The 16245-nt window shown below is 42.8% G+C and overlaps 1 protein-coding gene across 1 annotated transcript in view; it reads right to left on the bottom strand.

Annotated features, from left to right (window-relative positions):
* The window catches only part of LOC106561698 (solute carrier organic anion transporter family member 1C1), a 32174-nt gene that overhangs the window by 14541 nt on the left and 1388 nt on the right, over window positions 1–16245 (bottom strand). Inside the window, exons 2-7 of the mRNA XM_082956637.1 lie at window positions 8547–8885; window positions 8028–8149; window positions 5721–5867; window positions 5478–5576; window positions 4775–5029; window positions 3872–4036 (exon numbers count right to left, since the gene is read on the bottom strand). Coding sequence (XP_082812763.1) covers window positions 3872–4036; window positions 4775–5029; window positions 5478–5576; window positions 5721–5867; window positions 8028–8149; window positions 8547–8885 — 1127 coding nt within the window. The remainder of the gene's footprint in view (window positions 1–3871; window positions 4037–4774; window positions 5030–5477; window positions 5577–5720; window positions 5868–8027; window positions 8150–8546; window positions 8886–16245) is intronic.

The raw sequence follows: 16245 nt of genomic DNA on the forward strand, positions 1-16245 counted from the left end.
TAAGTTAGTCTAGCCAGCTATCTAAACTTGCAGTAAACATGCCCAGGGTCCCCTGACTTCCAGGTGGTCTCCATTGATTTTGTTAGTGACTCACACTTACTGTTGATATTATGTTAACATGGCATAAATCATGGCAAAATGTGTAGAATTGCAAGAATTTTTGCTTCTCATCACTCATCCTCCACCCTCTCCGTCTCTCTCACCCTCACCGTCTCCATCTCTCACCCTCCGTCTCTCTCACATCTCTCATCCTCCACCCACTCCGTCTCTCTCACCTCTCTCCGTCTCTCTCTCACCGTCCACCCTCTCCGTCTCTCTCTCACCTCTCATCGTCCACCCTCTCTGTCTCCCTCTCACCTTCTCCGTCTCTGTCTCTCTCTCTCTGTCTCTCTCTCTCTCCTCCATTCTCTCTCCCTCCTTCTTTCCCTCTACCTCCTCTCATCTGTCTCTCTCCCTCCTCTCTCTCCCCATCCCCCCTTCACCCTCTCCCCTTCCCTCACTCTCCCACTTCTGTCTCCCTCTTCCCCCTCCATTCTCTCTCTCTCTCTCTCTCTCCTTTCCCTGCCTCCCCCTCCTCTCACCTCTCTCTCTCCTTCCTCTCTCCCATAGACAGGCTGACAGACAGATAGGCAGGCAAACAGACAGACAGGCAGGAAGGCAGACACACACAGTTTTACATTTTAAAGTCAATCTAACTTTTTTTTTACAATATCCTTTTCAGAATTAATTCAATAATTCATAATATGGCTCTTAGTTTCTAGAACTGCAAGACCATTGTGTCCAATGGAGGTCAAAAATTATTTTGGGTCTATTGACTTTAAATTTCATATGCCGGGTTCCCTCCTTCGAACACTCTTAAATAATGCCCTCAAGTTTTTACATTAAGACGTTACGTTCTACAGAGGATGGAAGACAGTGTTTTTGTGTAACTGCAGGGAGAGAATGAAGGACCATGTTGGGGTAAATTAAGACACTTCCTGTTGTCACAGGAAGCTGAACCTCAACACAGGGCATCCCTATAAGGTCACGATTGGTTGTGTGCAAGGACGGGTTAACTAGTGGAAACGCAGTCAACGGGAGTGTCATGGTTATGTGAGGACTGTAGACAATGCTTTTCTATGGAAGAAATGCCTTCTTATCTGAGAGACCAAGTTTTCACTGTGAAGAGTTAATTCATGTGTAATTTTGTTTCTAGCCTCAACCGTTCTGCCGTCACTCAAAAGTACATTAAGTCTAGGTCAGGTGAGGCCTACCTCTTTTTAAATGTTTTTATTCACCTTTATTTAACTAGGCAAGTCAGTTAAGAACAAATTCTTATTTACAATGACGGCCTACCCCGGCCTAACCCGGACGACAATGGGCCAATTGTGCGCCGCCCTATGGGACCCACAATCACGGTCGGATGTGATACAGCCTGGATACAGAACCAGGGACTGTAGTGACGCCTCTTGCACTGAGATGTAGTGCCTTAGACCGCGGCGCCACTTGGGAGCCATGTAGAGGTGTAGGGGCAAATTAATGAATTGTTAAATTGGAGTAAGGCTAGGGTTGAGACTCTAATTTCATGTTCACTCATAGTTCAACTCTAACCGTAACCCTAACTCTAACCCTAACCCTAACTCTAACCCTAACCCTCGCTTCATGTCCACTCATAGTTCAACCCTAACCGTAACCCTAACTCTAACCCTAACCCTCGCTTCATGTCCACTCACAGTTCAACCCTGCTCAACCCTAACCGTAACCTCATTCCTAACCCTAGCTTCATATCAACTTCCAGCTCAATTCTAAGCCTGACCCTAAGCCTCGCTTCATCTCAACATCCTGGCTCAACCCAATTGGTTGTCTCTTATCTTTTCCCATCGACTGCTACTGTATGTATTGACCTAAGCATCAATCTTGTGACACTCATCTTTCCCCATTAGTTGCAATGTATTGACATACTGCAAACGTCAACACTGTGACATATTTTCCCCATTGACTGCAATGTATTGAGAAAAAACATCAGCTACTGTGACATTTTACCTTTTTTTGCAGAAACGTTCCAGGATGACGTTTTCAGGCTCATAATTGCCTGGGCAAAATGTATAGAATTGCAGGAAATTAGCTGTAAAAACGGCAGCATTTTCTCTATGCCCCATGGTAAAGTGTAGAATTGCAGGAAATGAACTCTAAATCAAAACCAAAAAATCTCTCCACCGTTAAGAAGGGGGCCACTAAAATGTTTTGCCAGCATGGTGGTGAGGGGTCCCCCAACAAAATGTTGCTTAGGGCCTCCAAAAGGCTAGAGCCGGCCTTGACTACAGCCATTTTACAGGGAAAGATCTACCACAATCCACTCTTCCTAGCTGTGATGGTGATTATGCCTGCAATGGAATACTAACCTGACAACTCACAATAAATGATTCCATTACTCTGTTGTTCGCTACATACTTTACTCTGAAGTCGTTTGTGGTGACGAGAGGCAAGAGGGGTGTTGTAAAAAACAAATTCATCATCGATTGGATCATCTCTAACCAAGCAGAGTATCAAAGCCAATGACGAACTATCAAACCGGCGCTTTGCCCACGTGTGTTCTGGTTCTGGACCAATCAGACAGCCCCAAAAATGTGTTCGCATTCGTTGAAGGGTCGGGGAGGTACTCAGATCCAGACTCATTGCAGAGAAGAAACTAATGTCCGTGGGAGTGGTGTAGCATTTGGCAGGAGCAAGGAGTCTGGGTAGCCAGGCACGTACAATACAGACATCACAAGACAAAAGGGATCTTTCTCAATGATCATCTTTGTCTCATCGCCACCTCTTCATAAGGATCTTCTCCTCCAATAGGGTTGAGAAGCGGGCAAGGAGATAGGATGTGATGAATCACAGAAATACGAATTGAGAAAGGGCCCAGGTTCTTACAGAGGGGATAGGAACTGTATTGGGAATCACTCACTGGGTTTTACAGGGAGGCAGAGATGCGACTGTATCTAGCGCAATCCTTCTTCCCAGAAGAGATCAAAGGAAGGAATAGCCTCATTCATATCAAAGTCGTTCATCCATATTTCATGTGAAGTGGTCATGAGAGATGAAACTGTCTTTGATGGTTGAAAGGACAGGGGGAATGCTGAATGTATTTCTGGCTGAGCCCCCAACCTCCTCTCCTCTCCCTACTAAATCACTCTTCTCTAATTGAGTACAGAATAAAAGCATATTATTATTATTATTATTATTATTATTTTTATGTGGTCATCAACAGCCCTTTAAATATAATTTCACTTTAATATAATTTTATATCAAGACTGGCTATTTATTAATTACATTATTCAACATTTATTATTTTCTATTAATTTCAAGTCTCTCGCTTTTATCTAGTCCGTCTCCTCATGTCAGTGTTAAATTACAGAGAAGTCAGTGTCTCCTCATGTCAGTGTTAAATTACAGAGAAGTCAGAGTCTGTCTCCTCATGTCAGTGTTAAATTACAGAGAAGTCAGAGTCCGTCTCCTCATGTCAGTGTTAAATTACAGAGAAGTCAGAGTCTGTCTCCTCATGTCAGTGTTAAATTACAGAGAAGTCAGTCTGTCTCCTCATGTCAGTGTTAAATTACAGAGAAGTCAGAGTCTGTCTCCTCATGTCAGTGTTAAATTACAGAGAAGTCAGAGCTATCTTTTGAGGAGCTGTCTGTTTTTTTTGTATGAAAGAACCATACTGCCATGGAAATGTAACATAAAAAAAATGTCTAAAAGACAGAACATGAAACTCTCCAGACAAAACCAGCTAACTGAAATATTTTTTTTTATTGCACCATTACACAATATTAGCAATGTTATTTTTGATGATGTATGATTTTAAAGACACATTAAACACATGATCATAAAACGATGGAGCACTCACCCATTAGGAAGTTGGCTTTCGATGCTGACTGTCCGTAATGTTGCTCAATGTATTTGGGCTTGTAGGTTACCATGCCAATGAGAGAGTTGAATTGAATAATAGTCACGCAGAGGTAGGTTATATAGATTGGACTTCCCAGAAGGCTCTTCAATGTTGGAACAAATTCTGTGAAAAATACAACAACAAACAACAGCGATTATTGTTACTTGTTTCTGTACGTTTTTATTTCTTACTTGTCTCTTTGAATCCAGCCTGTATCACATCCGGCCGTGATTGGGAGTCCCATAGGGCGGCGCACAATTGGCTCAGCGTCGTCCGGGTTTGGCTGTCATTGTAAAAAATAATTTGTTCTTAACTGACTTGCCTAGTTAAATAAAGGTTAAAAAGAATATAATGTACCATTCACATCCATATAAAACTGCATTGAGATACAGATGGAAAGAGAATGAATAATGCTATTGGAGACGACCATAGCTACTTCTTCAGAGGGCTCAGACAGTCCAGAGTGTGCTCTCTGAAGTACACTCTTAGAATTTTTTTTTTTAATCTAGAACCTAGAAGGTTTCTTCAGACGTCCCCATAGGAGAGCCCTTTGAAGAACCCTTTTTGGATTCCAGGTAGAACCCTTACCACTTTTGGGTTCTATACGGAACCCAAAAGGGTTCTACCTGGAACATAAAATGGTTCTTCAGAGGGTTCTCCTATGGGGACAGCCAAAGAAACCTTCAGGAACACGTTTTTATGTTTAAGAGTGTAGTAGATATGGTCCTCTCCAATACGTTACTGTATCCCTAAACTCATTTGACCCTGCCTGAAGTATACACTCATCTATCTGATCATTAGGCCTGTGCTGCATGTTGTTATGGGTCTTCTCAAGAGCTAGGCCAGGGGATATTAAGGTACCTTTAGCCATTTGATGGAAGTTGGCCGGTTCCACTGGTCTAAACGTATCTTCCATGGCTGAAGGAGAGTCCTTGATGAACCGGGTCTGTTCTGAGGTGCAGTTGGCATTAAGTTGCTTATCCACGGGCATGGGCAGCGACTTGGGCAGGAACCAGAAGGGTACGGCAGACATGAGGGTGATAGCCCCGGCTATGAGGTACCCTAGCCACCACGCCCCGACCCAGCGGGCATCGCCTGGGGTGATGGTGATGGTCTCTGGAGAAGAAGGACAGCTGTAGCAGGGTCATATAACCAACAGGGTTGGGCTCAAAGCCATTTAGGATTCAGTTAAAATCAGTGAAGTGAATTGAGAACAACCCAAGGTTTCCCATTCTCTGTCCTGAGTTGGTTATTTGAATTAGCTGTGTAGTGCTAGGGCAAAAACAAAAACGTGCACCCAGGGGGGCAGGACCGAGTTTGGGAAAACCTGCGATAGAGCATAGTCCTTGCAACACCAAAGGTTGTGGGTTCGATTCCCGCTGGGGCTACCCATATATAAAATGTATAGACGCATGACTGTAAGTCGCTCTGGATAAAAGCGTCTGCTATAACAGCACCATGAGTATATAGGAACTGAACTGGATTATGTCATTATGTAATGGCACCACCGTGGAAAGCTGTATATACGACACCAGTAATATGGTAGTTGTCTGAATCGACTCACCCATGTTCACGTATCCTATGTCAACATATATCTTGGCACACAAGGATCCTAGTAAGTAGCCAAAGACAGGACCTATGATTGATATGGTCTGGACACAGCCTGAAACATTCAAACATAGAAAAGACAGGAACTTTATTTAGTTACATGACAGATGACCTATTCTACTTTAAACAAATTATTCTGAAAGTTATAATGAATATACATTTTTTTTTTTGTGAGACAGAAAAAAACATGTTGTCTTACTAATGTAAAGGGCTGCATTCTCAGACCTGGCGTAGTCGTCTATATAGGAGATTCCCAGCGGATGTACAGGAGTCTCTCCTATCCCTCTTAACACATTACCCAGGAACACATAGATCCACATTGACACACTGGACTCTTGCTCACAGCCTGTCATTTAGAAGAAAAAAAAAGTGTTTAAATACAGCATTAGATCCCACAATATCATGGTAGAATTTAATGATTTAATGGATGAAAAACTGCTGGTCACAATTCCCTCCTTACCCGTCCCGTTGGCCTTAAACTATCAATGTTCTAGTATCCTGGACATTAGCCCGTCCGAATTCCCTCCTTACCCGTCCCGTTGGCCTTAACCTATCAATGTTCTAGTATCCTGGACATTAGCCCGTCCGAATTCCCTCCTTACCCGTCCCGTTGGCCTTAACCTATCAATGTTCTAGTATCCTGGACATTAGCCCGTCCGAATTCCCTCCTTACCCGTCCCGTTGGCCTTAACCTATCAATGTTCTAGTATCCTGGACATTAGCCCGTCCGAATTCCCTCCTTACCCCTCCCGTTGGCCTTAACCTATCAATGTTCTAGTATCCTGGACATTAGCCCGTCCGAATTCCCTCCTTACCCGTCCCGTTGGCCTTAACCTATCAATGTTCTAGTATCCTGGACATTAGCCCGTCCGAATTCCCTCCTTACCCGTCCCGTTGGCCTTAACCTATCAATGTTCTAGTATCCTGGACATTAGCCCGTCCGAATTCCCTCCTTACCCGTCCCGTTGGCCTTAACCTATCAATGTTCTAGTATCCTGGACATTAGCCCGTCCGAATTCCCTCCTTACCCGTCCCGTTGGCCTTAACCTATCAATGTTCTAGTATCCTGGACATTAGCCCGTCCGAATTCCCTCCTTACCCGTCCCGTTGGCCTTAACCTATCAATGTTCTAGTATCCTGGACATTAGCCCGTCCGAATTCCCTCCTTACCCGTCCCGTTGGCCTTAACCTATCAATGTTCTAGTATCCTGGACATTAGCCCGTCCGAATTCCCTCCTTACCCGTCCCGTTGGCCTTAACCTATCAATGTTCTAGTATCCTGGACATTAGCCCGTCCGAATTCCCTCCTTACCCATCCCGTTGGCCTTAACCTATCAATGTTCTAGTATCCTGGACATTAGCCCGTCCGAATTCCCTCCTTACCCGTCCCGTTGGCCTTAACCTATCAATGTTCTAGTATCCTGGACATTAGCCCGTCCGAATTCCCTCCTTACCCGTCCCGTTGGCCTTAACCTATCAATGTTCTAGTATCCTGGACATTAGCCCGTCCGAATTCCCTCCTTACCCGTCCCGTTGGCCTTAACCTATCAATGTTCTAGTATCCTGGACATTAGCCCGTCCGAATTCCCTCCTTACCCGTCCCGTTGGCCTTAACCTATCAATGTTCTAGTATCCTGGACATTAGCCCGTCCGAATTCCCTCCTTACCCGTCCCGTTGGCCTTAACCTATCAATGTTCTAGTATCCTGGACATTAGCCCGTCCGAATTCCCTCCTTACCCGTCCCGTTGGCCTTAACCTATCAATGTTCTAGTATCCTGGACATTAGCCCGTCCGAATTCCCTCCTTACCCGTCCCGTTGGCCTTAACCTATCAATGTTCTAGTATCCTGGACATTAGCCCGTCCGAATTCCCTCCTTACCCGTCCCGTTGGCCTTAACCTATCAATGTTCTAGTATCCTGGACATTAGCCCGTCCGAATTCCCTCCTTACCCGTCCCGTTGGCCTTAACCTATCAATGTTCTAGTATCCTGGACATTAGCCCGTCCGAATTCCCTCCTTACCCGTCCCGTTGGCCTTAACCTATCAATGTTCTAGTATCCTGGACATTAGCCCGTCCGAATTCCCTCCTTACCCGTCCCGTTGGCCTTAACCTATCAATGTTCTAGTATCCTGGACATTAGCCCGTCCGAATTCCCTCCTTACCCGTCCCGTTGGCCTTAACCTATCAATGGTCTAGTATCCTGGACATTAGCCCGTCCGAATTCCCTCCTTACCCGTCCCGTTGGCCTTAACCTATCAATGTTCTAGTATCCTGGACATTAGCCCGTCCGAATTCCCTCCTTACCCGTCCCGTTGGCCTTAACCTATCAATGTTAGAAAATATGGAGGGTCTGAGTAGGTATAAGCAGTGTAGTGTTGGAGCTCCCACTATATTGCGTCCATCTTACAGATCTACAAACATTGAAGAGTTAAGGTCAAGAGGAGGTGGTAGGGATTGCATTTGTACTGCATGTCTGTGTATATGGTTTAGTTACCATGTCTTACCTACAGACGGCAGTATAGAGGCCTTGTCACCTGCCTGTGTGGACTCAGCTGAGCTTGCTGGACATGGACCGAAGGTAGTAGTTGAATTCATGGACGCTCGAACTGACGATTGGAACTTATAGCTGTGTACAAAATACCAATGTGACTGTTAAGCAAGGCGATGGATAAAGCATCCATCAGGTGTCATTAGATTTAAACATGTAATTCACAACAAATAAAATAATCTAAGCATTCATAAAAAAGAAAAGCAGTATATTGGCCATGCAATTGCTACCCTTGATTTGTTATCCAACCCACGTAATGACAATGTTACTGTCACGTCTATTCGACTCCCAGCGTCTACGTTACAGTTACTTTGTCAGTGACAATAAATCTTCATGCAACATGTTAGCCAAAACTTAAGATCAAACTACCATCTCACTGTAAAAACAAAACTTAATGTGAGCCACCTACAAACACAGGGAGGTCAATACATTCTCATGTTCTGACAACAGGTTGTGTACTCGTCTTACTACTTACCGTCCTAAAATAAAATGAGGCATGGCGATGAGGAACGTCCCAAACGACATCAGGACACATCCGATCGCTATGATCTTAGGTCGGTGAAGCTTGGCACCAAAATAACTCACAAAGGCTATCACCAATAGGTTACCTATAATACAGGGATGAGGGGAAGGGATGAGGGGAAAGGGTGAGGGGAAAGGGATGAGGAAGGGATGAGGGGAAAGGATGAGGAGAAGGGATGAGGAGAAGGGATGAGGGAAAGGGATGAGGGAAAGGGATGAGGGAAAGGGATGAGGGAAAGGGATGAGGGGAAAGGATGAGGGGAAAGGATGAGGGAAAGGGGTGGGGAAGGTGCTGAGCAAGGGATGAGGAAGGGATGAGGGGAAGGGGTGGGGAAAGGATGAGGGGAAGGGGTGGGGAAAGGATGAGGGGAAGGGGTGGGGAAAGGATGAGGGGAAGGGATGAAGGGATGAGGGGAAGGGATGAGGGGAAGGGGTGGGGGAAGGATGAGGGGAAGGGGTGGGGAAAGGATGAGGGGAAGGGGTGGGGAAAGGATGAGGGGAAGGGGTGGGGAAAGGATGAGGGGAAGGGGTGGGGAAAGGATGAGGGGAAGGGGTGGGGAAAGGATGAGGGGAAGGGATGAAGGGATGAGGGGAAGGGATGAGGAAGGGATGAGGGGAAGGGGTGGGGGAAGGGGTGGGGGAAGGGATGAGGGAAAGGGGGGAGGGAAAGGGGATATGGTTGGGCCCATTTAACAGTTACATTTGACAGTTACACTTTCAGAACGACAACACTATTGGTCAAGAGATGTTTACATTGAACCACAGATGTGATTCTGTTTTTATACCAGAGAAAATGTAGAGCGTCCGGATGTTATTCTGATATGACTTTATTATGGTCATTTAGCAGACACTTTTATCCAGAAGTGCTTACGGAATTATAAACATTGACAATGGCACATATAGTGTACCAAAACCTTGAAAGAACACTTGAAAAAGATAAGGAGAGCCTCACACCGTAGGAGCTCAGATGCAATAATTGAATAGCCATCGTTTGGACAGACAAGCTGTCTTCATCATGTTATAATACAACTCTGATGTTGATCAATCACCTATATGCTCTAACACAGTGAGACATAGGATCCAGCATGTCAACATAACATTATGATCTTTGCTTTAACAAGAAGCCCTGCTTTTGATGCAATTGCCTACTGAAACGTACATCGCCATAGAAACCCCAGTGACTGGCACTACAGACCAGGGTCATATGCTGACAATAAGAGCACTAGTATAGCAGCATTCAACACTACTGATGCCTTACAGAACTACAGGGCTAGAATGAACATAGGATAGGTATGGCTCCATTAGCTTTTGAGGTTGTATTACACAACCCACCATAACAAAAAGACACATTCGTTCAAAGGGAAGCTCATGAATTGGCAAATAGTGTGTTGATCCTATGATGACACGCTCGGGAAGACGTAATCTCGGCCCACTCATCCACCTGATGCACCCTAACATTTTAGTGAAACATACAGTATGAATAGCTAAGTAGGTAGAAGAAAAAGAAGAAGAGGAGGAGGAAGAAGAGGAATAAGAAGAAGAAGAAACACGAACACATGGCTAGGTAGAGAAGCAAACGAAACATGTACTGTAGGTATGAAGCTACAGTATTTACCTATTTCAAAGCTCCCGTCGATAACACCTATCAAATAACTTGGGATATCAAATCTCCTCTCCAGCTGGGTTATCGTACTTTTCATGTAACTCCCAGACAAGGCCTTAGAGAAGTAGGCAAAGGACAGGGCAGCCAGGAACATCTAAAGAGAGGGAGAGAAGAAGAGAGAGAAAATATATATTTTACAACAAAATCAGACTAATAAGTCCCGGGCCTAAGAATGCTGAGCACCGAGTCCTCGCTCGTTGTTGCTCTCCGTAGGCAGTCTTCACAAAAACAGGATTAAAAAGAGGTCTTCAATCTCATGAGTCATAATCTCATGACTCTGACATATTCAACCTCGTGGCAATAACTCAGGACAGTTAATTGGAAACAGGTGAGCATCAGCATCAGTCTCCGGACTACATTGTTAGGGATGAAAATAGCCCTGCAGTGATCGGGGGGTTGTCATCAGTGAGATCCTTTCTTCAACAGGCAGAGTTGAATACAAAAAAGACTTCACCTCAGATAGACCAGGACATGACATCTCTATTTCTGTCCATCAGAGAGGAAGCACAAAGACACTCATCTGAGTTATCAGTGGTTTCAGTATATCATATGTCATTCATATTTCTAATCAAATATTTTCAACAGTAGCAACTTGACCTCACATGTACTGGTTCTCTGAACGCTGACGATATGACTGGTGCTGGCCTTACGGTGCAGAGATTATGCTTCTGGAGAAATGTTTCCGGAAAAGTCGTAACTGAGACATCACTTAAAATGATTTCCATGTCATTAACTTATGCTTTCATCAATGTCATTAACATACAGTATGTCGTCATCAACTTATGTTGATTCCTTAGCTTTTTACAATAAGACCTTTCTAATTTTGGCTTGAGACAAATTACATTTCAGCAACAGTCATCCTGGGAACGAGGCCGGTTCATTAATTAATTCATTTATTTATTCAATAATTTACATAGATAATGGAGAAGCTGCTTACAGATCCAGTCAACAGATACCATAAGTCTGAAGGGTCTAAATTGGTTGAATGAAATGTATTCATTTCAAATCCAACACATAGATAATGGAGAAGCTGCTTACAGATCCAGTCAACAGATACCATAAGTCTGAAGGGTCTAAATTGGTTGAATTAAATGTATTCATTTCATATCCAACACATACTACCTATCATTTAAAACCTTTCCTCACACTAGTCCATCTCAGGTCATAGCCTAAATTATAATGATGCAGGTGGATTTTAGAATACAGTCATTACATCACTGAGTAATTAGGCTTGGTGGGTTGGGCAGGAGGGAACTTCTGGAGATTAGAATAGCCCCTTTGTTTCTGTAAAACGTTCAGCACCAAACTGGGTCACAGTTCAGAACAACACGATAGTTCATTATCGCCTCGCCCCATTGTTTTCCATTGAGGCTGTGTTTACACAGAAAGCCCAATTCTGATCTTTTTTTCTCCCCGCTAATTGGTCTTTTGACTAATCAGATCAGCTCTGAAAAATATCTGATGTAGCTTTAAGCTGAATACACTTAGGAGCTACAGCATACAGTGAGGCGAAAAAAGTATTTGGTCCCCTGCTGATTTTGTACGTTTGCCCACTGACAAAGAAATGATCAGTCTATAATTTTAATGGTAGGTTTATTTGAACAGTGAGAGACAGAATAACAACAAAAAAATCCAGAAAAACGCAAGTCAAAAATGTTATAAATTGATTTGCATTTTAATGAGGGAAATAAGTATTTGACCCCCTCTCAAACAGAAAGATTTCTGGCTCCCAGGTGTCTTTTATACAGGTAACGAGCTGAGATTAGGAGCACACTCTTAAAGGGAGTGCTCCTAATCTCAGTTTGTTACCTGTATAAAAGACACCTGTCCACATAAGCAAGCAATCAATCAATCAGATTCCAAACTCTCCACCATGGCCAAGACCAAAGAGCTCTCCAAGGCTGTCAGGGACAAGATTGTAGACCTACACAAGGCTGGAATGGGCTACAAGACCATCGCCAAGCAGCTTGGTGAGAAGGTGACAATAGTTGGTGCGATTATTCGCAAATCGAAGAAACACAAAAAAAACTGTCAATCTCCCTCGGCCTGGGGCTCCATGCAAGATCTCACCTCGTGGAGTTGCAATGATCATGAGAACGGTGAGGAATCAGCCCAGAACTACACGGGAGGAGCTTGTCAATGATCTCAAGGCAGCTGGGACCATAGTCACCAAGAAAACAATTTGTAACACACTACGCCGTGAAGGACTGAAATCCTGCAGCACCCGCAAGGTCCCCCTGCTCAAGAAAGCACATATACATGCCCGTCTGAAGTTTGCCAATGAACATCTGAATGATTCAGAGGACAACTGGGTGAAAGTGTTGTGGTCACATGAGACCAAAATGGAGCTCTTTGGCATCAACTCAACTTGCCGTGTTTGGAGGAGGAGGAATGCTGCCTATGACCCCAAGATCACCATCCCCACCGTCAAACATGGAGGTGGAAACATTATGCTTTGGGGATGTTTTTCTGCTAAGGGGACAGGACAACTTCACCGCATCAAAGGGAAGATGGACGGGGCCATGTACCGTCAAATCTTGGGTGAGAACCTCCTTCCCTCAGCCAGGGCATTGAAAACGGGTCGTGGATGGGTATTCCAGCATGACAATAACCCAAAACACACGGCCAAGGCAACAAAGGAGTGGCTCAAGAAGAAGCACATTAAGTTCCTGGAGTGGCATAGCCGGTCTCCAGACCTTAATCCCATAGAAAATCTGTGGAGGGAGCTGAAGGTTCGAGGTGCCAAACGTCAGCCTCGAAACCTTAATGACTTGGATAAGATCTGCAAAGAGGAGTGGGACAAAATCCCTCCTGAGATGTGTGCAAACCTCCTGGCCAACTACAAGAAATGTCTGTCCTCTGATTGCCAACAAGGGTTTTGCCACCAAGTACTAAGTCATGTTTTGCAAAGGGGTCAAATACTTATTTCCCTCATTAAAATGCAAATCAATTTATAACATTTTTGACTTGCGTTTTTCTGGATTTTTTTGTTGTTATTCTGTCTCTCACTGTTCAAATAAACCTACCATTAAAATGATAGACTAATCATTTCTTTGTCAGTGGGCAAATGTACAAAATCAGCAGGGGATCAAATACTTTTTTCCCTCACTGTAGGGTACTGGGTTCTGCTGTCAAGGTATAGGGGTCCCCATCATTATGTCTCCAAGGCTGTGTTAACAAAGAAAGACCAATTATTATATTTTTAACACTAATTAATTGGGTCTTTTGACCGATCCCTGATATTTTCACCAATCTTTTTCAGAGCTGATCTGATTGGTCAAAATACCAATTAGTGAATAAATGATCAGAATTGGGCTGACTGTGTAAATGCAGTTTTAGGCCAGAACATAGGCCAGACCTGGATTCAAATATGATTGGGAAATCTTGAAAATAATTTAGAGTGTTTGCTTTAGCCTGCCTGGTAGTGCCAGATGGGCAGGATGTTTTCATAAATCTATTCTATTAATTCCAGTGCACCAGGAAAGCTCAATCAAGCCTCAATCGAGTATTTGAAAAGATTCCGAATAGTATTTGAACCTAGGTATGACAGAGGCCATGGGGAGACTTCCTGAGAAAGATTTGACCAAGTATAAAAAGTCCAGATTGCCTGAATCCCACAAACTGAATTCCTAGGAGCTGTGATTTAGCTCATGTCTGTGTCGCAACCCTGTGACTGGCTAGAATACTTGCACATGACCCTACCTTGATCTGGGGTCAGAGTAATAAACCCAGGAACTTAACTTCTAGAACACAGCAGGCCTCAGCATCATAAATTAACATTTCACTTACATAAATCTTGAAATTAATTGTTTGTTCTTTTAATAATATACATTTTTTTTTAAATTCAAATTCCATCATCCTCCAAGAGTTTCTGAATCTCTTTTCTATTCCATGAAATATTGCCATTCTTAATGGAACACCGACTTGACAGTTGTAAGAGTTTAAATGTAAAATACTGAAAATGAGGATAAAAGTACATGCACATTTTCTGCACTTTTATAAAATAAATTAAAAGGATACAATATACACTGAGTGGACAAAACATTAGGAACACCTGCTCTTTCCGTGACACAGACATAGACTGACCAGGTGAATCCAGGTGAAAGCTATCATCCAGGTTAAAGGAGGATTTTTAACGACAATTCTGTTTTCTCCTTAATCCTTAAGTAATATTACAGTTTGTCAAGATATCAAGCTAGAAGCCTCCAGAAGAAGTTACCTCAGCATCCACATTTAACACACATACTGAAATGTAATATACTGAATCCTCAAACAATGTGTGTTTACTCCCTAAGTCTGTCTGCGTAAAGCAATATCTAGAAACAAAAGCAACAGACTGCATTGTGGATTGGCAAACAGCTGTCGACGTGAAGAGAAACCGTGACTACGAGTCTACAAACTCAATCAAAGTACATCCAAAATAAATCCTGTTTGAAAAAGTTGTCAAAAAACAGAAACCAAACTTGCTAATCAGCTTTTTTAAATTTTGCCACGTCGATTGTTGGATCATTCAACGAAATGAGTCCCTTTTTTGTCCCTTTGATATTCTAAGTAGAAATTGTCCAACAATATTGGACTTAAAATCATGTTATATTAAATTGAAGTGCTCTTTAATATATACACCACATGGAAAATTCTATAAATCTGATTTTCTATATGAATTAAGAATTGCTAATGTGCCAAAATTCTACCTTTTAACATGTCCCTCCCCACTGGGCACACCAAGTGGATAATTGGGTAATATTTGGTTGAGATGTTGATCAATGAGATTACAACCTATAATCACCCACTCAAAAAGACAGCCACAAGTTAGTTTTTTATTTTCTTCATGTGTTATCACTATGCTTTCAAACATCTAAAATCACAACCAAATTCCAATAGAAAAACAATGTCAGATTTTTGGTTTCGTTGAATTCTGGGTTGAATTTAAACTATAGCTGTTGTATGCTCACATTTCATTTGCCCCGTTAATAAACCTACCCTTTGGAATTACTCTGATAGCAACAGTGAATCTATTTCGTTTTTAAGTGGAGATCTCTCAATAAGCATTCTCACGACAGTGCATTGGTTATAGACAGTGACAAATATCATAGTTAAGCAGGGCTGGACTTTTATCTGATAGAGGATATAATTTCTGTAACGATCGTCTGGAAGAGGGGACCAAGATGCAGCGTGGTAAGTGGTCATAATGATTTTTAATGAGACACTTCAAAAACAAACAGGGAAAACGAAAGCCAACAGTTCTGCCAGGTGAACACACAAGACAGAAAACAACTACCCACAAAACCCCAAAGGAAAACAGGCTGCCTAAGTATGATTCCTAATCAGAGACAACGATAGACAGCTGTCTCTGATTAGGAACCCTACTCGGCCCATAGACAGTGACAAATATCATAGCTAAGCAGGGCTGGACTTTTGTCTGATAGAGGATATAATTTCAATATATTTTATACAAGGTTTGTTTATGTTATTTTTTTTTTAACATAATGACATAATCTTGTGTTTGAAATTTTAACATCAAAACTACAGTTTACGTTGATTCACTTTTTTTTTTTTTTAAACCAATGTATTTTCCACGTAGATTCCACATCAACATACGTTGACAAATTACGTTGTAACAACGTTAACTCAACCAGTTTTTTTCCCCAGTGGGTCTGTGCACCATCTGTGCACCAAAATCTCTCCAAGTTTTCACCATCATTGTAATGTTTTCACCATCATAAAACAAACTTATTTTGTTGCTTTGACAAAGTAATTTCTCAAGATTATTATTGTGATTAGTGATTCATTTTAAGGTAAAAACTAAGCCGAGCTGGTCGAGTATAGCACGTCAACCTTGTTACCCACAGACCGGCTTTTTTACAATATAATTTTTGGGGGTGAAGCTTGCATTCAATTGCCCCTCCCTGTTGCACACACCAAGCTTCCGTTCCCCCTGTCACAAGGAGATTTAAAAATAAGAAATCATCAACCCTGTTATTTTATTTGG

Source organism: Salmo salar, chromosome 10 (assembly GCF_965601325.2).
Source record: "Salmo salar chromosome 10, fSalSal1, whole genome shotgun sequence".
Classification (NCBI taxonomy): Eukaryota; Metazoa; Chordata; class Actinopteri; order Salmoniformes; family Salmonidae; genus Salmo; species Salmo salar.